This window comes from Chiloscyllium plagiosum, unplaced genomic scaffold (genome assembly GCF_037043375.1).
Source record: "Chiloscyllium plagiosum isolate Xiang-an unplaced genomic scaffold, Cpla_swu_hap1 HiC_scaffold_21, whole genome shotgun sequence".
In the NCBI taxonomy this organism is placed as follows: Eukaryota; Metazoa; Chordata; class Chondrichthyes; order Orectolobiformes; family Hemiscylliidae; genus Chiloscyllium; species Chiloscyllium plagiosum.
The window spans coordinates 51567472-51593974 of NW_028270159.1; the positions used below are offsets into that span (position 1 = coordinate 51567472).

At 46.2% G+C, this 26503-nt stretch overlaps 1 protein-coding gene across 1 annotated transcript in view; it reads right to left on the bottom strand.

Moving 5' to 3' along the window:
- Positions 1–25842, bottom strand: part of LOC122564641 (cholesterol 7-desaturase nvd) — a 69420-nt gene extending 43578 nt beyond the window's left edge. The window contains exon 1 of the mRNA XM_043719732.2: positions 25449–25842. Coding sequence (XP_043575667.2) covers positions 25449–25749 — 301 coding nt within the window. The 5' untranslated portion in view covers positions 25750–25842. The remainder of the gene's footprint in view (positions 1–25448) is intronic.
- Positions 25843–26503: the final 661 nt, after the last annotated feature.

Genomic DNA, 26503 nt, shown 5'->3' on the forward strand with positions numbered 1-26503 from the left:
CCTCCAATACCAGCCTATCTTTCCTTAGGTAAGGAGCCCTAGAATTGTTCACTGCATTCCAGGTATGGTCTGACCAGTGCCTTGCATAGTCTTAGCAAAACTTCCCCATTTTAATAATCCATTCCCTTTGAAATTAAGGCCACATTCCATTAGCCTTCCCTATTACCCACAAAACTTGGATGCTACATTTTAGTGATTCATTAACAAGGACTCAAATCCCTCTGAGCTGCAGGTTTCTGCAGTCTTTCTCCATTTAAATAATAAGAGATCTCTCCCATTCTTCCTGCCAAAGTGCATAACTACACATCTCCCCACAGTTATCTCAGTTCGAGGATGTCTCAACAGGAGTTCCTTAGGGTAGATATTTTTAATTAACCTACTCAGAGATGTATGACATACCTCTGGAATAGGTGGATCTCCTGGTCTGAAGGTGTGGACACTACCACTGCATTACAAGAGCCCTTGTAGCTCTTTGTGACAGTGTCTTAGACCCAAGCATTGCCTGCTGGTTCAATAACTTTCCCTCCATCATAAGGTCAGAAAGAGGGATGTTCACTGATGATTGTACAATGTTCAGCACCATTCATGACTGCTCAGATACTGAAGAAGTCCATTGACCAGAAAGTCAACCACATAAACACACTTGCCACAACAGCAGGTCAGAGGCTGGGAATCCTGCAGTGAGTAACTCACCACCTGACTTCCCAAAGCCTGTCCATCATCTACAAGGCACAAGTCAGGCGTGTGACAGAATACTCCCCACTTGCCCTGGATGGATGCAACTCCAACAATACTAAGAAGCTTGACACCATCCAAAACAAAGCAATCCATTCGGTTGTGTCTTAGAAATACAATCGCTCTACCTTCACTGACACTGAGTCCAAATCCTGGAACTCCCTCACTTATAGCACTGTAGGTGTTCTCACACCTTAAAGACTGCAGCAGATCAACATGGCAGCTCATTGCTACCTTCGCTTGGGGCAACTAGAGATGGTCATAAATACTGGCTCAGTGACACCATGAAGACAGAGAGGATGCTGGGAGATCTCAGACCCACCGTAACTGTGACCATCTTCAAGAAAGATGTTATTGAACTGGAAAGAGTATAGAACAAATTTACAAGGATGTTGCCAGAACTCAATGGTCTGAGTTATAGGGAGAGGCTGGACAAGCTAGGGCTTTTTTTTTCTTGAGAGCGTAGGAGACTGAGGGGGGATCTTATACAAGTGTATGAGATCAGGATAGGCATGGATAGGGTGAATGCACTCAGTCTTTTCCCCAGGATTGTGAAATCGAAGACTAGAGGGCAGGAGTTTAAGGTTAGAGGGGAAAGAATAAAAGGGAACCTGAGGGCAACTTTTTTTTAAACACAGAGGGAATGAGCTGCCAGGGGAAGTGGTTGAAGAGAGTACATTAACAACATTTAAAAGGCATTTGGATGAACACATGGATAGGAAAGGGTTAGAAGGACAAATGTATGGAAATGGGGTTAGCGTTGATGAACATTTTGGTCGGCATGGACCAGTTTGGCCAAAAGTTCTGGCTCCATGCTGTAGGACTCAATGACTCTAAAGCAGACAGGTCCAACTATGGAAATTGCAGAAAGATTTCCCTACTGATCGCCACGGGAAAGGTAATCTGAGAATCTTCCTCAACCGGCTGCTCATAGCGGCTGAAAAGATGCTCCCCGAGTCTCAGCGTGGCTTCCTCCTTCAAGAAGCACATTAGACATGGCTTTCAGAGCATGAAGTGCAGGAAACAGCACCAATCTTTGTACATGGCCTCCTTTGATCTCACAAAGGCCTTTGAATTTGTTGACTATGAGGGATTGTGGAATGTCCTGGTTACCTGCAGAAATTTGTCAGCATTGTCTACCTGCTTCATGATAATATGCAAGCCATGATTCAGCACATGCCCAATATGAGTGCAAACTCTGCTCAAGCAGGGCTTCATCATTACACCAACACTCGTCAGTCTTCCTCAATGCAACACTCCAGCAATTCTCCATGAAGCTCCTCATTAGAGTGGAACTGACTTCCAGGAGAAGTGAAGGGAATCCTTCGAGCCAGATCCAAGTCCCAGCCAGCTTCTGTCATCGAGCTCCATTATGGTCGATGATGCCTGGGTGTGCAGACACCAAGAGGCCGAGCTACAAACCAGGACTGGCACATTGACCAGGACATGAGAGAGAGCGGGCCTCCTACTAAACATCCTGACAACAAAGATTCTCAAACAGCCCACTCCGACTACACAACACCACTCACATCCCTGTTCAGCAGAATCCACTGAGGCGCCCCTGGACAATGTGGATCATTTCCCATACCTCAGGAGAATCCTCTTGGTGCAAGCAGGCAGTGAAATCCAACAGAAACCCCAATGTGCCAGTGCAGCCTTTGCAACAGAGTGCTTGAAATCGGAGACCTCAAACCCAGCACTAAGTTCAGGGTTAGAGTAGCTCCTTCTGTGTCCACCAGAAACATGGTCCGTGCACAACGCTTACCTGGAGTGTAATCCCAGAGAGTGATCATTAGAGCTGCCGTTACAAATTCCTGCAAGTCCACTGGCAGAGTAGGGGTACCAAGGGTGAGTATTCTGTCCCAGAGCAAGATCTTCAGTATTGAAGCACTGGTCAGACATGACCACATTGGTGGGCCACATTGTCCAAATGCCTGACACAGGGCTCCCTAAGAAGTGCTCCACTCTGAGTTCCACATGGTAAACGATCACTAAGATGACAGAGGAATGTTTACGAGGACACCCTAAAAACCTCCCTGAATAAATGCAACATCCCCGTCATGTAGAAATCGCTTGCCCTAGAATGCAGAAACTGAAGAAGCATCCACGAAGGCAATGACCACTTCAAGCATCACAGAGTGCAGCACGTGGAGACCAAGCTCAAGCAGCAGAAACAGTGTATCCAGAGTATCCCAACTCACCCTCCATCTCAAACGCCAGCTCCCCCACCCATGGCAGAGTCTGCAGCTCAAGAAATGGATTATTCAACCACTGCGGGGCCCAACCCAGCTCGAAGTGGGACCTAAGGGATAGTCACAGGAGAGGAAGGGGGAAAAGATACAGGTAATGGACGCTGATCCAGCTAGCGACACCCACATCCCATGTATGATTGGAAAAAACAACAGTGACACGTTTACTGAATTCCTGTCGGAAACAACTTTTCAGAAATGATACCATTACAAAAGAAGCCATTGGTTAGAATGCAGCAGTTAAGATGCACACAGATACTTCCCACAAGCTACAATGTCATGGTGACCAGATTCTCGAACATAGTCACTATTGCCCAGGACACAGGGGATCGCCCCTGCTCTTCAAACATTGTGACCTCGGACCTTTCACTTGTTCCTGGAAGAGGAACGAGGCCTTGGTTTCACATCTCACCTGAAAGTCTGCACCTTTATAACTAATAATTTAACCTTAATAGGGGATTAAAGATTTACTTCCCTGACTGTTATAATCCCATTAAGTATTTCACAGTAATGTGCGTTATTAACATCTCCCATTTGTTAAATTATTTAAGCTTTAGGATATTTCAATTGGAAATATAATAGCAATTAAAACTTATAAAGACTTAATTGATCCAAAAAGGATTAGGAATACTTGCATGAACACTGTGAGAATAAAGGAAATCATATTTTATTCAGATTCTAACCACGGGAAAGTTTAGTAAAGAAGGGGAAAAGTTTCAAGTTCCTGAAGATAATCCTCCCTCCCTTTTGCAAGCAATTTCAAAACCATTATCTGGCTTAAATCTGAGCAAAGAAACAATTCAGAAAGTGGTGCAGATGTTTACGGGCAGAGGGGGTTGTGTCTTAGCTTCAATGTCAGAGAGAGTGAGCTCCAATCTCAGCCTGCACAGGTAGTAGCCCTCAGTTCTATATTAAACAGAACCGATCTTTCCTCAGATTCCCAAAATAGCAGTTAGGCCCAGTTCCCCCTTCCCAAACCTGGGACAAACCACATCAGTCCACTCCCTACCATTCAGACTCTGGGCACTCCTGCTTCAAACACTGCTTCCTCTTCAGACCATCCAGACCCCTACCCTTAAGGACTGAGCCTCTCCCTATCCAACTCCTTCATCTTTATCCACATCCACTACTGGTCCAATGCCGCTTCCTGATCTCACAGACCTAGGTCTGAGCCTAGGTTCCTTCTACCAGATCTAACAGAGTCATAGAGTCATAGAGATGTACAGCACAGAAACACATCCTTTGGTCCAACTCATCCAAGCCAACTTGATATCCCAACCCAATCTAGTCCCATTTGCCAGCACTTGGCCCATATCCCTCTAAACCCTTCCTATTTTAGATACCCATCCAAATGCCTTTTAAATATTGTAACTGTACCAGCCTCCACCACTTCCTCTGGCAGCTCATTCCAAACATGCGCCACCCTCTGTGGAAAAAGGTTACCCCTTAAGTCTCTTTTAAATCTTTCCCCTCCACCCTAAAACTATGCCCTGTAGTTCTGGACTCCCCCACCCCAGGGAAAAGACCTTGTCTATTTATCCTATCCATGCCCCTCATGATTTTATAGATCTCTATATCTCTCAACTCTCCCTGCTGCTGACTGATCAGCTGACTGTAATGGGAGTTGTCTGAAGATGGACATTTGGTGACTCAAATCACTCATTATTTCCTGCAGAGATGCAAAGGGAAAAGATCACTGCCTAAAGCCACAGTACTGAAAATGTGTTGCTGGAAAAAGCGCAGCAGGTCAGGCAGCATCCAAGGAACAGGAGAATCGATGTTTCGGGCATAGGCCCTTCTTCAGGAATGAGGAAAGTGTGTCCAGCAGGCTAAGATAAAAGGTAGGGAGGAGAGACTTGGGGGAGGGGCTTTGGAAATGCGATAGGTGGAGGGAGGTCAAGGTGAGGGTGATAGGCCGGAGTGGGGTGGGGGTGGAGAGGTCAGGAAGATGATTGCAGGTTAGGAAGGCGGTGCTGAGTTCGAGGGATTTGACTGAGACAAGGTGGGGGGAGGGGAAATGAGGAAGCTGGAGAAATCTGAGTTCATCCCTTGTGGTTGGAGGGTTCCCAGGCAGAAGATGAGGCGCTCTTCCTCCAACCGTCGTGTTGCCATGGTCTGGCGATGGAGGAGTCCAAGGACCTGCATGTCCTTGGTGGAGTGGGAAGGGGAGTTAAAGTGTTGGGCTACGGGGTGGTTGGGTTGGTTGGTCCGGGTGTCCCAGAGGTGTTCTCTGAAACGCTCCTCAAGTAGGCGGCCTGTCTCCCCACTATAGAGGAGGCCACATCGGGTGCAGCGGATGCAGTAGATGATGTGTGTGGAGGTGCAGGTGAATTTGTGGCGGATATGGAAGTGTCCCTTGGGGCCATGGAGGGAAGTAAGGGGGGAGGTGTGGGCGCAAGTTTTGCATTTCTTGCGGTTGCAGGGGAAGGTGCCGGGAGTGGAGGTTGGGTTGGTGGGGGGTGTGGACCTGACGAGGGAGTCACGGAGGGAGTGGTCTTTTCGGAACGCTGATAGGGGAGGAGAGGGAAATATATCACTGGTGGTAGGGTCCGTTTGGAGGTGGCGGAAATGACGGCGGATGATACGTTGTACATGGAGGTTGGTGGGGTGGTAGGTGAGGACCAGTGGGGTTCTGTCCTGGTGGCGGTTTGAGGGGCGCGGCTCAAGGGCGGAGGAGCGGGAAGTGGAAGAGATGCGGTGGAGGGCATCTGGAACATGCAGAGACCCTCAGGCTGTTGACCTGATAAGAACTCTGTGTGTGTGTGAATAGGTCCTGCCTGGGCATGTTCCAGAGACAGCAGGAGATCGTCGATGGGGTGGCAGCTTCAGTAACAGCAGCATCGGTGGCATCACGGGCCAACATAGAGTGAGCGAGCCATGAGGAAGGTCCCCCAGTCTCTCTGGTGGCATCGAAAACAAGCAGCTGAGGTCTCTCGGAGAGTGAGATAAGTGGGGATGAAAGACTGTTGAACTTTTAAGCTTATTGCTTTTTTTCTCTAGTTGATACTAAGAAGCACTATAATGTTGACTGTTATCTTATTGCTTTATTTTTCTACTTATTCCATGAAGTTAATGCTTAACTTTTAAAAAATAAACAGATTTCCCCTGCTATCCGAAAGTAAAGCGATCCCCATGAAACCTTTAGTTAGCTAAAATGGCGCAAAATGAAGAAGCAATCACAGTGGTACCACATTTTTCATAAAAGCGAAAATCTTCTTTGGATTTCTTTTGGTTAGCAAAAACAGGTACTAATGCAGGTCTTTTGTAAAAGTGAAGTGTCATAAAGCAAACTTTCAATAAGTGGGGGATACCTGAACTTTGCATATAGGTACGTGTGTACCTAAGATGACATCATGTGTGGTGACATTATACACTTTTCACCGTATTCCTGTACTCGAGTACACGTGACAATGAAAATCTAAATCTGTGAACATTGAGGTTATTGAGGGGACCTCAGACTGGACCTTGTTCATTGCAAATACTCTTACTGTAATGATCAACATGAAATGATTTGATCTTGGGCTGTGTACCCAAAATTACTGCAGGAGGATCAGGGCTCTTAAGAGTGAAACATGTTATTTGTGGTCAAGTTGAATTTGATTACAATTCCTGTAATTTTTAAGTTAAAATATTTCATAAGGTGCTTTTACAAATCTTATGAATAAAGTATGTTTTTGGAAATAAAACAATGACAATGAACAAGGACAAATACTACTGACTAAAGATGGAAAATTCATTAGAGAATAAGATGGATTTTGCCTCCACCTCATTGACCTGGCCATGTATAATCAAACAGGCAGCAAACAGTTGTAAAACAGTCTCTCAGAGTTCAGAATATCACTCACACATCACATTGGCACATAACAATCGCGTACCCAGACTCTTAAAAGACCAGAGAGGAGTTAATAACTAAAGGTAAATATGATGGATTGGACCAAACATTCAGAAATCTTTATGCTTTGATGGGATGAGGGTCTCACTGGAATTTGTGGCTCACCCCTAATTACCCTTAATAGAAGCAGCTTGATATGGGCCACTTCAGGGGGCAGTTAAGAGTTAACCATATTGCTGTGGGTCTGGAGTCACATATAGTGATCCAGACAATGGATGGCACTAGCCCAATGACATACACACTGCACCACAGCCTATCCATCTCTCACTCATGGTTTATTTTTTGGATAGTAAGGGTTCCTCAAAATCACAATAAGATGAAATGGAAGCATTGAGACACACTTAACCTTTTGAAACATGAGGCAATTGCTGAGTGGAAGAGATACAAATGGGCAAATTGTCTAAAATCAGTGCACCAGGTTATTTTCAGCAATAATGGCTAAGTTTACCAAGAACAGAACCATGAGGACATTTATGTTATTTAGTAAATTCTGGGAATCAGCATTAGTCTCATTTGTTGAGTTTAAAGTGATTAATCTACCACTGAGTCTGTCGAGAAGACACTCCTTAGTTATCATACAACACCAGATTACAGTCCAACAAGTTTAATTGGAAGCACTAGCTTTCAAAGCACTGCCCCTTCATCACATGGTTGTGGAGTATGAGATAATAAGACACAGAATTTATAGCAAAATTTTACAGTGTGATGCAACTGAAATTATATATTGAAAAGACTTGGATTGTTTGTTAAGTCTCTCATCTTTTAGAATAATCATGTTGGTTTCAGTTCTTTCATTTGTAAATCCCAGAACTCTTTTTTTAAAAGTTACTTTCTCAAGTGAACTTTACAATAGGTGCCATGTCGGCCCAGATAACGCATTGAAGGTGTGACATGCCCTGTGTGAGACTATCTGAGCCACAATAGTCAGACTGATTATAATCTAAAAAAAAGGATTTACAGAATCTTACATGGATTCAAGCAGTTTTTGAGCGAAGTAAAGCATAATTCTGCAATGGGGATGGTCTCAACTGGGACCTTGGACTCATGTCACTCTACAGGTGGCCTCAAAGTCTCACAGACTCTCAGTCTCACAATCACTCATTCCACATAGACATCCACATGTACACACACATGTTTGAGGGGTGAATTTGTACTTGCAGAATTACAATTTATTTTGCTCAAAAACTGCATGAATCCATGCAAGAATCTGAAAATCCCTTTTTTAGATTAGAACCAGTCTGAACATTGAGGCACAGACGGCCTCACACAGGGTACGTCACACCTTCAATGCATTATCTGGGCATGACATGGCACCTATTGTTAAAGTTCACTTGAGAAAGTGACTTTTAAAAAACAGTTCTGGGAATTACATATGAAAGAACTGAAACCAACATGGTCATTCTAAAAGATGAGGGACTTAACAAACAATCCAGGTCTTTTTCAATATATAACTTCAGTTATATCACACTGTAAACTTTCACTATAAATTCTGGGTCTTACAATCTTATGTTCCACAACCACCTGATGAAGGAGCAGCGCTCCGAAAACGAATGCTTCCAAATAAACCTGTTGGACTATAACCTGGTGTTGTGTGATTTTTAACTTTGTACACCCCAGTCCAACACTGGCACCTCCAAATCATCACTCCTTAGTCATGTGCAGGAATATTTGTCTCTCTGCATGGCTACGTAAAGGGTTTCTGCTGAGTCCTAAACCAGTATAACCAGGACCACATTTGTCATGGTCTGCAATTGTATAAAGCCTGCAATTTCACAGATGGGGTTTGTCACAAGAAGCAAACTTGTTTGTTAATTCTCATGTTTCTCTTTCCTTGATCCAAAGGAATTCTGTTGGGAGATCTTGTTCAGGAAGGCTGTTATAAATGGTGGATTGAAATGGACGGTGAGCAGTTGGCAGGTTGAACAAAGTAGTTAAGTAAAAGGATGGTTTTCACCAGTTGGGGGATTTTGTCAGTCACGGGTGTGTAAGAAAGTGATGTTTGGAGCACAGGATACCAGTGGAGGGGTGCTGAGCTGACAGTTACAGTAATGGTGCATGTGGAGCAAGTAAGGTGAAGGAAAACAGAGAGACGTGCACAGTCCTTGGTGGCAGAGTCTGATAGGAAATGATGGATGCATATTAAAAGGCCATGAACAAACTGAAAAGAAAAATACATCAACTGGAAACAATGAGAAAATAATGTTAATCTCTGGAAAATTCAGGAAACACTGCAAGTAGTTTACTGACAGCTTTCTCTTGGAGATGGTCACGTCACTTGTCTTTACTAACCATCTCTTATAACCTGACTACAATCCAAAGTATTTTAGCCACGCAACTGCAGATGGCAAACATGTCTAACCCCACCCAGTATTCTGATAAGATAATGTGGACTCAAGAACAGCTTCTAACTGAGGTCACACTTGATGCGATCTCAGGATACTGGTATGGGGAAGTGTGATAGGCTCTGTGAAGCAAGGTAGCACACACAGTGGGGGAAGCTGACATGAAGAAGGGGCCTGAATAGTGCTCCGAAATGTTGACAATGCCTCTGCATTTGAGTGTGCCATCTAACCACTTAAGCATATGACTCCTCTGACTGTGTGTCTGTGAGCACATCAACAAACTTAAAGGGCCCACTTGTGCAGGACCCTTCAGGCAGCTGTGCAGCAGCATGGCATAAAGCACTGCTTCCCAAACTTATTCCCACTGCCACACCATTTCAATAGTCTGAAACTGTCAGGAGCCCTTGGTTTGGAAATGGGAATTGCAGAGGGAGGGGTGGGATGGAGAAGATTGAAAGGAGCAGGGAGCAGGGTCGAGAGGAGTGATACGCAGTGGGACAGAGATCCCCCATGCAGACCCGGAGCTCACAGCACTCCAGCTTCAGCTAGTGTTCCCACTCGAGCTCCTGAAACCCTCTTTGGGAAACCCCGACTGAGTAGGTAATGTCGATAGCAAGGACTACACCATACGGTTCACTTCGATCATGACGATGAGAATGTATACGTACTGTTAGGCTTATACTGGATCATTAGTGATTTTGAGCCTTAACTTAAGGCACTGTCTTGTGCTTCTTTAAAAGAATAGGTAAGTTATTGGGTGGTTAGCACTGCTGCCTCACAGTGCCCAGGACCCAGGTATGATTCCAGCATCAGGTGGAGTTTGCACATTCTTCCCGTGTCTGTGTGGGTTTCCTCCGGGTGCTCCAGTTTCCTCCCACAGTCCAAAGATGTTCAGGTCAGGTGAATTGGCCATGCTAAATTGTCCGTAGTGTTCAGGGATGTGGAGGTTAGGTGCATTAGTCAGGGGAAATGTAGAGTGATAGGGTTTGGGTAGGTTACTCTTCGGAAGGTCAGTGTGGACTTGTTGGGTCAAGTGGCCTGTTTCCACATGGTAGTGATTCTATTAAATCACATTAGTTAATGCTAAAATGCATATAAATACACTACTGTCCCAAAGGAATGGTAATTAAAGTTGAAATAGAAATCTAATTTGAAATTCCAAAACTCTGGCTTAGCTCCGTTGACCTGACACTGAAATTGGGCTAATTGAGGTTCAGGGAGGAAAAAAAATATTCAGAATTACGCAGGAGTACTGGATGGATGATTTATCAATAAGGTAATAAGGTCATAAGAAACTGGAAAAGGGGCAGGCCATTCAGCCCATCAAGCCTGCTCTGCCATTCAGTAGGGTGGTCGCCAGTCCAATTCTGGCCCGAGCTCCACTTTCTTGCCTGTTTCCTTTGACCCTTCACTTCTGTCTAACTCAGCCTTGAACAGATTAATGACCAGGCCCCACTGCTCATAGTGAACGAAAATTCCAAAATTCTCGTTTTGAATGAGATCCCCCTCACCTCCACCTAAAATAAGGAACACCCCTTTTAAAAGTTCTCAAAAACAAGCGTAAACATCTTCTCAGCAAATGTCATCAAGCCCCTCGGAATCTGAATTGTTTCAATAAATGTGGTAGAATACAACGGTCTCAGAAGAGTTAATTTTCATCTCTACATTAAGCTACACTCAATCTAATGATGTCACACTAACTTGGGTGACGATCAGGAAGAACATCTGGAGAGCTGGTCAGTGTGGGACCTAGATCATTCATCTTGGTGTAATCCTATTAGCAACATCTAATGAATCAATGTAACTGCTACCATGCAGTACAACTACATCTTGTTAAGACAACAGTCTCTCCTTGTTAGGAATCAGTGATGGTTGATCATCTGCTAAACTAGCAAGGCCCTTAGGATCAGTAAAGGGGACTGGGGACAACATCTTACTTCCCATAAACACCACATGGTGGTCAGTGGTGGGAATGTATGATTAATATCGCAAGGTAGAAAGGGGAGGAAAAGCAGGACACCTCCATTTTGCCTGAAGACAAGAAGCCTACATCTTGACTGCAAAAATGTAGGAAAACCAACAAGTTAGGACAGAAATACAGCATTGACAGAACTTAAAGCTTTAAAAGAAAGAAGACAGCTTTGCTGTATTGCACATTTCAAAGCTTTAAGACATGGAAAATGAAGCAGCTTTTTATTTTTAGTAATAAAAGTTCTTAAGGGAAAGAGATTACAACAGCATTGAGGTACTACAGAATTTAAAAACTTTAAAACAGAAAGAATAAATAATCACATTAAGATGACATTGTAGGAGAAGTAATGCTCCCTATATGTCTTAATATCAGAGGTGGACCCAACAGAATATAGGAATGGACATTTTAGAGAAAACAGCTAAAGAGACACAATAGCTTCAAACTTTAATATCAAATCATAAGTAGATCAAGGAAACACACTATTGTATTCACTAGAACCTGTCATTGATGTTGGGAATCACTAAAACATAAAAGACAAATACTTCTGGAAATCAAGCTTTTGACAATTTAATCCAAGAACCAAAAATTCTTCAAACAACAAGATTTAATCAAAGAATTCAGCATGCAGGGAAATCTATAGATAAATCCATTAACAAGCTCTACATATTAATGGAAAATTATGATTATGAAGCTCTGAAATCAGAAATCAATAGTTCCAACAGCAGTTGTCTCTCTTAGGAACAATTCTTGCCAGAATTAATTCAGTCTAAATGAAGATTTCACTTTAGCAATTCCAGATTGTTGCGAAAGCCAATACCAGGAAGGCTCACAGCTAAATCCTGACAGAATAATAGTATCAGAGATGATGAAAGGAGCCTATCCACTCTATGAGGTTTATACACTCTCTAAAGAGACAATTACACAACAAGGGAACACAAATAGTAGGCCAAACAGCAGATACTAAGATTCAGCGTTAGTTCTGTGGAATATAAAAACCCCAAAATCACAAGCAGTGTCTAACCATTACAAAAAATAGTATATGTGTAAAACTACAAATCATTTCCAGAGGCTGTGTAGAAGTAGGACACAGTTTCAAAGTAGCAGAAAGTCTAATGACTACAGAGTCAAAAATGTCAATGTGTAGAACATCTGGCATCAGAAAAGATACCCAATACATTCAGAGGGAAACTGGAGCTCGACAGAAGCGGTTTGCTAAATAGACATCTCATTAACTTTAAAACTTGTACAGGGATGAGTGCTGAATATCATTGCTGAAGAAACAAAAGTTATAGTGAAGAGATGGAACTGCATTATCCAGATGCCATAACTCTCAAGATTAAAAGGTATGCTATAAGCAAATCTACAACAAAGAATATAAGGAAGTTGAGAACATGCACTTGGTTTACAATCAACATTTCTCACTTTCAAGTCCACAGGTCTTGAACTCAACATCCTTAAGGTACCAGGTTGTTTCGATTAGTTCTAAGAGGCAACAAACATATCAAGAATAACCAAGTTATACCATGCCTGACAGAACCCTAACTGTGTGTCCCTGAGCAGGCTATCGCTGAGGAGATGCTGCTTGATTGCACTGTTGATTACACCTTCCATCACTTAGGAAGGGTTGGGAGGGATATGGGCCCGGAGCTGGCAGGTGGGACTAGATTGGGTTGGGATATCTGGTCAGCACACTGAAGAGGACATGAGATAGCTTCGGCAAATAGAGTTAAGGAGAATCCAAAGGGGTTTTACAAATACATTACGGACAAAAGGGTAACTAGGGAGAGAATAGGGCCCCTCAATGATCAGCAAGGTGGCTTTTGTGTGGAGCTGCAGAAAATGGGGGAGATACTAAACGCGTATTTTGCATCAGTGTTTACTGTGGAAAAGGATATGGAAGATATAGACGGTGATATCTTGAAAAATGTCCATATTACAGAGGAGGACATGCTGGGTGTCTTGAAATGCATAAAGGTGTATAATATGCCAGGACTTGACCCTCAAACTCTGTGGGAAGCTAGAGAAGTGATTACTGGGCCCCTTGCTGAGATATTGGTATCATCGATAGTTACGGGTAAGGTGCCGGAAGACTGGAGGTTGGCTAACGTGGTGCCACTCTTTAAGAAACTTGGTAAGGACAAGCCAGGGAACTATAGACCGGTGAGCCTGACCTCAGTGGTGGGCAGGTTGCTGGAGGGAATCCTGAGGGACAGGATGCACATGTATTTGGAAAGGCAGGGACTGATTAGGGATAGTCAACATGGCTTTGTGCGTGGGAAATCACATCTCACAAACTTGATTGAGTTTTTTGAAGAAGTAACAAAGAGGATTGATGAGGGCAGAGCAGTAGATGTGATCTATATGGACGTCAGTAAGACGTTTGACAAGGTTCCCCATGGGAGACTGATTAGCAAGGTTAAATCTCACGAATACAGGGGAACTAGCCATTTGGATACAGAACTGAATCAAAGGTAGAAGACACAGGGTGGTGGTGGAGGGTTGTTTTTCAGACTGGAGGCCGCTGACTAGTGGACTGCCATAAGGATCGGTGCTGGGTCCACTACTTTTCATCACTTATATAAATAATTTGGATGGGAGCATAAGAGGTACAGTTAGTAAGTTTGCAGATGACACCAAAATTGGAGGTGTAGTGGACAGCGAAGAGGGTTACCTCAAATTACAACAGGATCTTGATCAGATGGGCCAATGGGTTGAGAAGTGGCAGATGGAGTTTAATTTAGATAAATGTGAGGTGCTGCATTTTTGGAAAGCAAATCTTAGCAGGACTTATACACTTAATGGTAAGGTCCTAGGGATGTTGCTGAACAAAGAGACCTTTGAGTGCAGGTTCATAGCTCCTTGAAAGTGGAGTCGCAAGTAGATAGGATAGTGAAGAAGGCGTTTGGTATGCTTTCCTTTATTGGTCAGAGTACTGAGTACAGGAGTTGGGAGGTCATGTTGCGGCTGTACAGGACATTGGTTAGGCCAGTGTTGGAATATTGCATGCAAATCTGGCCTCCTTCCTATCGGAAAGATGTTGTGAAACTTGAAAGGGTTCAGAAAAGATTTACAAGGATGTTGCCAGGGTTGGAGGATTTGAGCTACAGGGAGAGGCTGAATAGGCTAGGGTGTGTTCCCTGGAGCGTCGGACGCTGAGGGGTGACCTTATAGAGGTTTATAAAATTATGAGGGGCATGGATCGGATAAATAGACAAAGTCTCTTCCCTGGGGTGGGGGAGTCCAGAACTAGAGGGCATAGGTTTAGGGTCAGAGGGGAAAGATTTGGGCGGCACGGTGGCACAGTGGTTAGCACTGCTGCCTCACAGCGCCAGAGACCCGGGTTCAATTCCCGACTCAGGCGACTGACTGTGTGGAGTTTGCACATTCTCCCCGTGTCTGCGTGGGTTTCCTCCGGGTGCTCCGGTTTCCTCCCACAGTCCAAAGATGTGCGGGTCAGGTGAATTGGCCATGCTAAATTGCCCATAGTGTTAGGTTAAAGGGGTAAATGTAGGGGTATGGGTGGGTTACGCTTCGGCGGGTCGGTGTGGACTTGTTGGGCCGAAGGGCCTGTTTCCACACTGTAAGTAATCTAATCTAATCTAATATAAAAGGGATCTAAGGGGCAACTTTTTCACACAGAGGGTGGTACGCGTATGGAATGAGCTGCCAGAGGATGTGGTGGAGGTTGGTACAATTGCAACATTTAAAAGGCATCTAGATAGGTATATGAATAGGAAGGGTTTGGAGGGATATGGGCCGGGTGCTGGCAGGTGGGACTAGATTATTTTAGGATATTTGGTCGGCATGGACGGGTTGGACCGAAGGGTCCGTTTCCGTGCAATACATCTCTATGACTCAATGATGATCGAGAGTAGATTGATGGGGCAGGAATTGGATTTGTCCTCCTTTGTATGTACAGGACCCACCTGGACAATTTTCCACCTTATTGGGTAGACGCCAATGTTGTAACTGTACTGGAGTAGCTTGGCTAGGGGGGGGGGGGGGAGTTAAAACATGTGGCGCTGGAAAAAGCACAGCAGGTCAGGCAGCTGCAGAGGAGCAGGAGAGTCGGTGTTTTGGGCCAGTGCCCTTCATCAGGGATGTGGGGGGGAGGGGGAAGGGGGTTGAGAGAGAAATAGGAGTGGGAATGAGGCTGGGGGAAAGGTCGGTGAGATGGGGACAGGTCAGTGGGAAGGAAGATGGACAGGTATATCAGGTTAAGGTAGCAGTGCCGAGTTGGAGGGTTGGATCTGGGATGAGGTGGGGAGGGAAGGGAGATTTGGAATTTGGTGAAGTCAGTGTTGTGTTTGTCGGGTCCTGAGGCGGAAGATGAGGCGTTCTTTCTCCAGTCGGCAGGTGGCTCGGATTTGGCAGTGGAGGCAGCTCAGGATTTGCGTGCCCTTGGGGGAGTGAGAGGAGGAGTTGATGCAGTTGGCCATGGAGGGGGTGGGGGGGGGGGGCAGGGGCATGGAAACTGGTCATCTACAGACCGACATCAGCACCAAATGTATACTTCCCACCCCCCATACCCTATCTGCATTCTGCAGAGACCATTCCCTCCACAACTCCCTTGTTAGGTACACCCCCCCTCCCCCACCCCCACCAACCCACCCTCTCCATCAAGCACCTTCCCCTCCCACCACACAAGGTCCAAGACCTGTGCCCACACCTTCCTCCCTCACCTCCATCCCAGGCCCTTAATGATCATGTGAAATCTGACAGAGATTCTCCTGCACATTCACTACTGTATCCATTACTCTTGATATGGTCTCCTCTACATCAGGGAGAGCAAACGCCAACTTGTGGACCAGTTCTGGGAATATCTGTGTCCGCATGCACCAACTAACCCCACCGCCTTGTGGCCGACCATTTCAACCCCTCCATGCACCACGCACCCCCCGCCAAACTCCTCAAAGGACATTCAAATCCAGGGCTACCTCCACCGCCAAATCAAAGCCATCCACCAACTGGAGGAAGAACACCTCATATTCCACCTTGGCATCTATGACCACACGGCATCAACATTAACTTCATTAGTTTCCAAATCTCCCCTCCCCCACCTCATCCCAGATCCAACCCTCTAACTCAGCACTGCCCTCGACTTGTCCCACTTGTCCATCTTCCTTCCCATCTATCCAAACCACCGTCCCCACCAACTTACCACCTCCTACCTGCATCCACCTATTGCCATCTCACCTATCATTCCCCCCAGCCCCTGCCCCACCCTGCTATTTACTCTCAGCCCTCTTCCCCCTCCAGATTCCTGATGAAGGGCTAACACCCAACATGTCGACTCTCCTGCACCTCAGATGCTGCCTGACCGGCTGTGCTTTTCCAGCATTGCACTTTAATCTTGACTCTGATCTCCAGCATCTGCAGTCCTCACTTTTGCCAATGGTCCAGGCATGCCCTCCTGCACTCTCCATTGAACCAGGGTTAATCCCTGGCTTGATGGGAATGGCTGAGTGGGGGACATGCCAGTCCATGAGGTTACAGATTGTGCTGGTATATGATTCTACTGTTGATGGATCTCATGGATGGCCAGGCTTGAGTTATTAATCTGTTCAAAGTCTGTCCCATTTAGCATAGTGATAGTGCCACACAACACGATGAAGGTTATTCTCAATCTGAAGGTGGTCACTCTTACTAACACTGTCATGGACAGATGCATCTGCAGCTGGCAGATTGATAAGGAAGAGATCAAATATGAAATTCCCTCTTGTTGGTTCCTTCAACTGCTGCTGACTCAATCGAGCAGCTATGTCCTTTAGGACCCAACCAGCTCGATCAATAGTACTGCAACTGAGCCACTCTTGGTAGCGTACATTAAAATCCCCCACCCAGAGTACATTCTGTGCCCTTGCCATCCTCAGCGTTTCCTCCAAGTGCTGTTCAACATGGAAGAGTACTGACTGATCAGCTGAGGAGAGACATTATGTGCTAATCAACAGGAGGTTTCCTTGCCCAAGGTTAACCTGAAGTCATGAAACTTCATGGGGTCCAAAGTCAAATGTTGAGGATTCCCAAGGTAACTTCCTCCTGACTGTATACTACATGCCACCACCTGTGCTGTGTCTGTACTGCCAGTGGGACAGAGCATATCCATGGATGGTGATGGTGGTGCCTGGCATATTGCCTGTGGAGATATGATTCTGTAAGTATCACTCTGTCAGGTTGTTGCATGATTAGTCTGTGAGACTGCTCTCTCAATTTTGGCACTGGCCTCCAAATGTTAGTAAGGAGGACTTTTTGCGGTTGACAGAGCTTTTTCTGTGGTTTCTAGGTCAATGCCCAGTGATCTGTTTGGTTTCATTTCTTTGAGACTTTGTAGCAATTGGCACAACTGAGTGGCTTGCTAGGCCATTTCAGAGGGCAGTTGAGAGTTAATCACATTGCTGTGGGTCTGGAGTCACATGTAGGCAAGGATGGTGAGGATGACAGATTTCCTTTCCTGAAGGTCAGGGGTTCATGGCTATCAGTAGATTCTTGATTCCAGACTTTTTTTTCTTGAATTCAAATTCCAACATCTGCCATGGTGGGATTTGAACCCAGGTCCCCAGAATATTAGCCGAGTCTCTGGATTAACAGTTTAGCAATAACACCAATAAGTTATCGCCTCCCTTTATGTCATGGAGAATGCACCAGTCAATGATGATAGACGTAAAGTGCTAAGCTTTGTTTATATATTGAAACAAGCAGGTTGGCTCTGTTTGATCTAAGAGATCAATTCTGGCTCTGACAAGTTTTGCCAATGAAAACTGGCTGGGTAGAAATCCGCCAGTCTGTGACATATGATCTACATACATGGCATCACACCAACACTGAAATTCATATATCACGAGTAATTTGAGAGACAGGCAGAAAGTCTTTATGGCTTGACAGCAATGTTTTCTTAGTGAGAAATATCACTCAAATTGCTACTTCATAGTAACAGTGACAAACAGCTAGCTTTATCTGTTGCCCAAAGTTTTGTGATACATTAATCCAAAGTAGTCGGGAACTTTTCAGGATGACAAGTGACAGCTTTAAGCCTCATTCATGAGTTTGCGTAATTTACGATGAGAAATCTGATCAGGGCTGCTCTGATCCCGTGGAATAGCTTTGATCCACCCTGTTTCAGCATCACCCTTGCTCAGTGAGAAAGCCATTGGGCCCCATCTACAAGGTCACTGATACATTTAAACACCACTGATCATGAACAATTGAGGGCTCTGTGCACTCCTCTGGTTGCAATCCTGAAAATGACCAATTTATCTTAACTTTGTTCCCTGTTAGCCAATCCACTATCCACACCAATATATCATTCACCAATCAGACCGTGATTCTCCAACACCACGAGAAAGCAGTTTGACCAGATTAATGTTCTGCATTCCTGTAGAAGCCAGAATTGGGAGCCCCAGGCAGAAATGTCCAGGACTGTTGGGACACAAAGACGGAATGGAGCAATAACCTGACAGTAAGTGCTGCTTTGGATATGTGCAGACCTAATGTCCTTTTCGTACACAATACACAAAACCAGGAAAGTTATGGTGCTATAGCCCACAGAGTCTCAGGGCATGAATTCTAAGGGTGTGGCCGAAATATATAACAGGAGCAACTTCAGTTGATTAGAGACTAGCACAACGGACTGATGGGTCTGTGACCACTTTCACATTGCCTCAGCCCTCTTTATTTATAATGCACTGAGTGGGTTAGTTCAGCACCAGACAATACCTTAGGGACAGGCCACATGGTTCATGAGGAATACAGATGCTGAAAACCATAGGTCTGATTAGAAACAATATAATGAGCAATAGTTCTCACTATCACTGAGCCTGCAGTCTCAATCCTCCAAATGGATGCAAACTGTAAACATTTTGTAATACTTGGTAGAACAGAATGTGTGTGTTTATTGAGAATTTACTTTCTTGATGTCTAAAAGCTCTGGGGAAATTGATATACAGAAAGATCTGGGTGTTCAGGTCCATTTTTCCCTAAAGTGGCAACGCAAGTTGATAGGGTGCTCAAGAAGGCATATGGCATGCTTTCCTTCATCGGCTGGGGTATTGAATACAAGAGTTGGCAGGTTATATGTTACAGTTGTATAAGACTTTGGTTTGGCCACATTTTTGATTAGATTACTTACAGCGTGGAAACAGGCCCTTTGGCCCAACAAGTCCACACTGACCCGTCGAAGCGCAACCCACTCATTCCCCTACATTTACCCCTTTACCTAACACTACGGGCAATTTAGCATGGCCAATTCACCTGACTTGAACATCTTTGGACTATGGAAGGAAACCGGAGCACCCGGAGGAAACCCACGCAGACACGGGGAGAATGTGCAAACTCCACACAGTCAGTCGCCTGAGGCGGGAATTGAACCCGGGTCTCTGGCGCTGTGAGGCAGCAGTGCTAACCACTGTGCCACTGTGCCATCCCACATTTGGAATACTGTGTCCAGTTCTAGTTGCCACATTACCAAAAGGATGTGGATGCTTTGGAGAGGGTGCAGAGGAGGTTCACCAGGATGTTGCCTGGTATGGCGTGTGCTAGCTATGAAGAGAGGTTGAGTAAATTAGGGATTTTTCATTAGAAAGACAGAGGTTGAGGGGGGACCGGATTGAAGTCTACAAAATTATGAGAGGTATAGAGGGTGGACAGCAAGAAGCTTTTTTCCCCAAAGTGGGGGACTCAATTACTAGGGGTCACGAGTTCAAGATGAGAGGGTAAAAGTTTAAGGGATATATGCATGAAAACTTCTTTATGCAGAGGGTGGTGGGTGCCTGGAACATTTTATCAGCAGAGGTGGTAGAGATGGGCATGATAGTGCCATTTAAGATGTATCTAGACAGATACATGAATGGGCAGGGAGCAAAGGGATACAGACCCTTCAAAAATAGGCGACAGATTTGGATAGAAGATCTGGATCGGCACAGGCTTGCAGAGCCAAAGGGCCTGTTCCTCTGCTGTAATGTTCTTTGTTCTAAACTTGGTAGGTGGTTCAGTACAAATGCATGAGGTGGATGTACCTATTTTGAGAGATTCAGGCAATATTATAACACTGCTATAACAGCACAGTTTAAAGACGATCAGTAGAGTTAAACCTCCAGGCTGTCAGTGATTTCTTGGACATTGATCGCGATTTACTGTACAGGTGATAGTGCACAGATTTATAGTGCCACATTTTTTCATACTATGCTTCGCCAAGGTCACCTGTGTACATGCTCCAAGAGTGAATGTAAAGTGGATAGCAGTCCCTGTACTCTCCCAACACGCGCCCAGCCCTTACTGCATTGCAGACAGGAAGACCACCCTTTATTGATCATTTTTCTGCAAGGTAGAGCAGACACCTCCATCTCAAATTACCTTGAAAAGTAAACTATCTCAAAAATTTGAACAACAGGTTTAGCAAGCTTTCATGTTGCTCTCAACCATTGCCTGTGCAAGTGTGATTTTCCACAAATGGGAGGCTCCCATCATTCCGAAAGGATGCCCTATCTTTTGTTCATTCCCAGGATGAGACATCAGCAATCCCTAGTTGCCTGGGAGGTGGTGGTATTGGACGAGCTGAATTCTTGAATCATTACAGTCCATTTGATACAAGTAAACCCACAGTGCTATAAAGGAGAGCATTCAAGGGTTTTAACCCAGTGACAGTGAAGGAATGGGGAAATATTTCCAAATCAGGTTGGTCAGTGGTTTGGAGAGAAACTTGCAGGTAATTGTGTTCCCATGTATCGGTTGCCCTTGTCTTTCTAGATGCATGGGTTTGGAATGTGCTGCACGAAGGACCTTGGTATATTTCTACAATGCATCTTGTAAATAGCACACACTCTTAATACTGAGTGTCGGTGGTGAGGGCAGTGGAGGCTTGTGATCCAATCAAGCAGGGGCTGCTTTCTCCTGGATGATGTCAAACTTGAGTGCTGCACCCATCCAAGCAAGTGGGGAGTATTTCATCACACTCCTGATTTGCGCTTTGCAGATGGTGGACAGAGCTTGGGCAGGAGAAAGTGAGGTCTGCAGACGCTGGAGATCAAAGCTGAAACTTTATTGCTGGAACAGCACAGCAGGTCAGGCAGCATCTAGGGAACAGAAGATTCGACGTTTCGGGCACATGCCCTTCTTGGGCAGTCAGGAGGTCTGTTACTTGCTGCAGGATTGGGAGCGTCTGACCTAACGATGGGATTTATATGGCTAGTCCAGATCTGTTTCTGGTCAGGATGTTGATAGTGGGAGATTCAGTGATGGCAATGCCATGAAATGTTAAGGGAGGATGGTTAAATTCTCACTTGTTAGAGATAGTCAATGCCTGGCGCTTGTATGATATGATTCTGGGTGTAGGTTTGCTCGCTGAGCTGGAAGGTTCATTTTCAGACATTTCGTCACCATACTAGGTAACATCTTCAGTGAGTCTCTGGGTGAAGCTTTGTGTGGAAGCCCACTGAAGATGTTACCTACTATGATGACGAAACATCTGAAAATGAACCTTCCAGCTCAGCGAGCAAACCTACACCTAGAACCTCAATCTGAGCCACAAATCTTCTGAAAACTCACTATGGTGTGATTGTTACTTATCATTTATCAGCCCAAATCTATGTTTTGTTCAGTTCTCGCTGCATTTCGACATGGAGTGCTCCAGTATCTGAGCAGTCATAAGTGGTGCTGAGAGATAAATGGGAAGGGGGTGGGACTGGGGGAGGGTAGCTGAGAATGCAATAGGTAGATGAAGGTGGGGGAGAAGGCGATAGGTCAGAGAGGAGAGTGGAGTGGATAGATGGGAAGGTGATGGACAGGTCAAGAGGGCGAAGCCATGTTGGAGGCTTGGGACTGGGATAGTGTTGGGGGGTGGGTGGGGTGGAATGAGGAAACTGGTGAAATCCACATTGATCCTGTGTGGTTGCAGGGTTTGCTAGCAAAGTTGACCATTCCTTCCATCACTTTGCCGACGAGTTGATCGATAGGCTAGTAATTGGCTGGGTTAGACTAACCCTACATTTTGTGGATAGGACATACCTGGGCAAATTTTCCATGTGGTCAGGCAGATGCCAGTATTAGAGTGGTGCTAACAGCTTGGCTAGAAGTAGAGCAGTTTCTGGAGCACAGTTCTATTGCCGGAATCTTATGAGGGCCCATAACATTTGCAGTATCCAGTGTCTCCAATTGTTTATTAATATCATAATTGAATTGGGTGAAGACTGGTACTGGGGACCACTGGAGGCAGCCAGGATGGATCATCCACTCAGCACTTCTGGCTGAAGGCAGCTGCAAATGCCCATTTATTGGTGATGGGAGTGTTTAGGGAGCCTTTTCCTCCAGTGAGTTGTTTAATTGATCATTCGCACCACCATTAATGACTGGATGTGGCAGGAGTGCAGAATTTAGATCTGTTGGTTGTGAGATTACTTAGCTCTATCACTCGCTCCTTATGCTTTTTGACATGCAAGTAGTCCTGTAGTTTCATCAAGTTGACACCTCATGTTTAGGTATGCCTGCTGCTGATCCTGACATATCCTCCTTCACCCTTCATTGGGCCTACCACTCAACTTATCAACGAGTTTAGGAATCTCAGTGCCCGTGCAATGGCCATGGATGATTTTAAAAAGTCAAACCTATACCACGCACTTCATCTAAATCAATTGTTGGTCATTTACAGGAGATTAGTAAAAGACAACACATTAAAGTGCTAAAGGAAAAGGTAAAGGTCCAGCTGTGGCCTACACTGACAGAATCAAAATTAGCCACTGTCTTCTGATTTTTAGTGAGGATCACTACCTGTGTTTTAGAAATCAGATCCCAAATTTGGGCCCAGAGTTTTGCAGCTTATTCCACCCATCACCACTGTTAGTATTGTAAGAACTTATGTTCAAAAATATACATTTCTCATATCATTAAAGTGAAAACTTTCAACTGAATCTTAGAGAATTTGCAATAATATTGAACTAGGCCCAACAAAGCGTGTTACACTCAATAAGTTGTAATATTTACAAAATGCATTCCATGTCAAGGACATGGCCTGAATACGAAAACAATTCAAACTGGAAATTACAGAAAATGCAAAAGATGTAAGTTTTCCTTTTTACCCCATGTTGCACTCTGAGGTGCTTCAATATATTTTCAATACTCTTGATCCACGACATAGGTTGTGTGTGAGAAGGACATAGCCTGAGGGGCTGGACACCTCCCAGTCTCTCAACGTTCTACGGCAGAAAGATCTGAGGGAACGACCTTTCCCCATCGCAGCCCTGTAATGGCTAACCCAAGCTTTAGTGCATCCCTCAGCATGTAGTTCTGGACCTGGGGATGTGCCTGTCTGCACCTGGTCAAGGACAACACAATGAACTGTAAGGCCTGCAGGTTTCAGGCAGACCAGAGTGTCTTTCTCTGAGTTGATGACCCTCCAGGCACAGTTGATGTTTGCCTTGGTGCGTCCCGGATCATAGAGCAGAGACCTGCATCACGGAGCCTCTCCTTGACAAAACAAAAACCCACTGCATCTCTCTCCAGACTATCTTCGCAAGGACACTTTCTAGGAGGAGGTGACAACAGTCTTGTTCCTGACACAGCAATGCTGGAGGTAGGGTAGTTGGAATGGGGGAGAATGGAACCCCGGGTGTGCAGGATTGATCTGGCCACTAACCAGCAGCCAAGCTGCATTTTGGTGCTTATTTTGTAAGTTCTAGAGATGAGCCATTCTGTCAAATGACTCTGAAAGTTAAGGTCAACCTTCTGTTTTTCCTGCATTGTCTCAAGGATGTTACATGCCTGATAGACATGTGGTTAAAGGTGTTTTTCTGTGAAATTACTCCATGAGGGATATGAGCTTCCACAACAATGTGGCCAGATCAATCCTTCACAGGGAATGATAGAACCTCAGTAAGGGCAGCACGGTGGCTCAGTGGTTGGCTCTGCTGCCTCACAGCGCCAGGAACCCAGGTTAGATTCCAGCCTCAGGCGACTGTCTGTGTGGAGTTTGCACATTCTCCCCGTGTCTGCGTAGGTTTCCTCCCACAATCCAAAGATGTGCAGGCCAGGTGAATTGGCCATGCTAAGTTGCCCATAGTGTTAGGTGCATTAGTCAGACGGAAATGTGTCTGGGTGGGTTACTCTTCGGAGGGTTGGTGTGGACTTGTAGAGCCGAAGGGCCTGTTTCCACACTGCAGGGAATCTAATCTAGTGACACTTGGTGTTTGTGTACTGAGGGTCAACACAAAGCTAGATGCAGCTGCACATAAAGGTGACCATCAGGATAAGGGTGATTTTGGGTATATTTCCCCCAGTTTATCCAGAAACCTTTACATTGTGTCACTACAAACATCCAGATAAAATGGAAGATGGCTCAGGTGATCACCACAACCCAACTGAAAAACATCCAGACCTGCACCACATATAGCAACACCAAGTGTGCCTCACACCTGATATATAGGTTCTTACCTGCAATACAGACAGCATATCTTTCCCACATGTTTAGTTTTTGTTGGACCCTGGCTTACTCTTTGCTTAGTTTTTAAGCCTGTGCCCTGACCCTTCTGAACCATATTCCCTTGCACCTTCACGGTCAGGTCAGACAATAAATCGGACTGAACTGTTCTCTAATAACATGACCCCTACCCTGCCTCAGTTTGAACTGGTCACAGTCTGTACACCAACAGAGAACCTGAACATAAGACATTGAGCATTGTAGCAACTTCTTAGCCAAAGTGTAGAATGAGAGCAGGGTCCCTTTTTTAGCAGCTCCCTGCCCAATCTCAGAAAATAGCAATACAATATATCCACCTTTTTACACGCATTGCTAATGTCACTCTATCTCGCAAATCAGTGCAGTTTATCCAGATTAACATTTGATACCACTGGCTCTGGTTGCTGAAATAGAATACAGTAATTACTGATACACTGCCCAACAACATTGGCTTATTACTCAGCAACTGAGCCTAGCTACTGCGGTTCCGTATCAGATTCTCATCACTGTGGTTACAGATACCACCCTTTAATATAACAAAACTCACTGCAGATTAGACGGACAATTGGGAAAACTCATGGTCTGCACACAACTCTGGCATCGACACATCCCTCCCCTAGAAATCCCTATCCCTAGCACCCACTCCCTCTAAATCTGACCCCAGCACCCACCAAATCCAGCCCCAACTCCCCCTGTATCCCAGCAGCGACCCACCTCCAGCAAACCCCAAACAGCAGCACCAGTCCCCTCCCAATGCTAACCCCAGCAGCCACCATTCCCCCTGCACCCTCATGCCAACCCCCTGAACCCTTCTTACCGAAGATGGTGACATTCTTCACCTGGCCCCGGCGGAGTTCCTGCGAGTCCACGAGCCGGTACCAGCCGTTCGGATAGACCGGGGGCAGCTCCCCCCTCTTCCGCCTCCTCCTGACATCAGCGGCCGCCTGGCTCCTGCTGGTGCCGGGCTCGGGGATGTAGCCGACCTGGTGCGGGGCTCGGAGGAGCTGCAGGGGAGCGAGGCACAGGCGGAGGGCGAGGAGCACGGCCAGGGCCGGGAGGAGCAGCGTGAGAGCGGGCACCAGCCCCGGGAACCAGCCGCTCCCCAGCTCCAGCGGCATGGCCAGCTGCAGCAGCCGCCTCCCTGTGCCCCCGGACCCGCTCCTAGAGCCGGACCCGGACCCGGAGCCGGAGCCGCCGCGGCGCCAGCTACTCCCGGAGTCACCTGTGTCCCCCCCCGCTCCCGGAGTCACCTGTGTCCCCCCCCGCTCCCGGGGTCACCTGTGTCCCCCCCCGCTCCCGGAGTCACCTGTGTCCACCCCCCCCTGCTCCCGGAGTCACCTGTGTCCCCCCCCTGCTCCCGGAGTCACCTGTGTCCCCCCCCGCTCCCGGAGTCACCTGTGTCCACCCCCCCCTGCTCCCGGGGTCACCTGTGTCCCCCCCCTACTCCCGGAGTCACCTGTGTCCCCCCCCTACTCCCGGAGTCACCTGTGTCCCCCCCCTGCTCCCGGAGTCACCTGTGTCCCCCCCCTACTCCCGGAGTCACCTGTGTCCCCTCCCTGCTCCCGGAGTCACCTGTGTCCCCCCCCTGCTCCCGGAGTCACCTGTGTCCCCCCCCACTCCCGGAGTCACCTGTGTCCCCCCCCCCTCCCCGCTCCCGGAGTCACCTGTGTACCCCCCCTACTCCCGGAGTCACCTGTGTCCCCCCTACTCCCGGAGTCACCTATGTCCCCCCCTACTCCCGGAGTCACCTGTGTCCCCCCCTACTCCCGGAGTCACCCGTGTCCCCCCTGCTCCGGAGTCACCCGTGTCCCCCCCCTACTCCCGGAGTCACCCGTGTGTCCCCCCTACTCCCGGAGTCACCTGTGTCCCCTC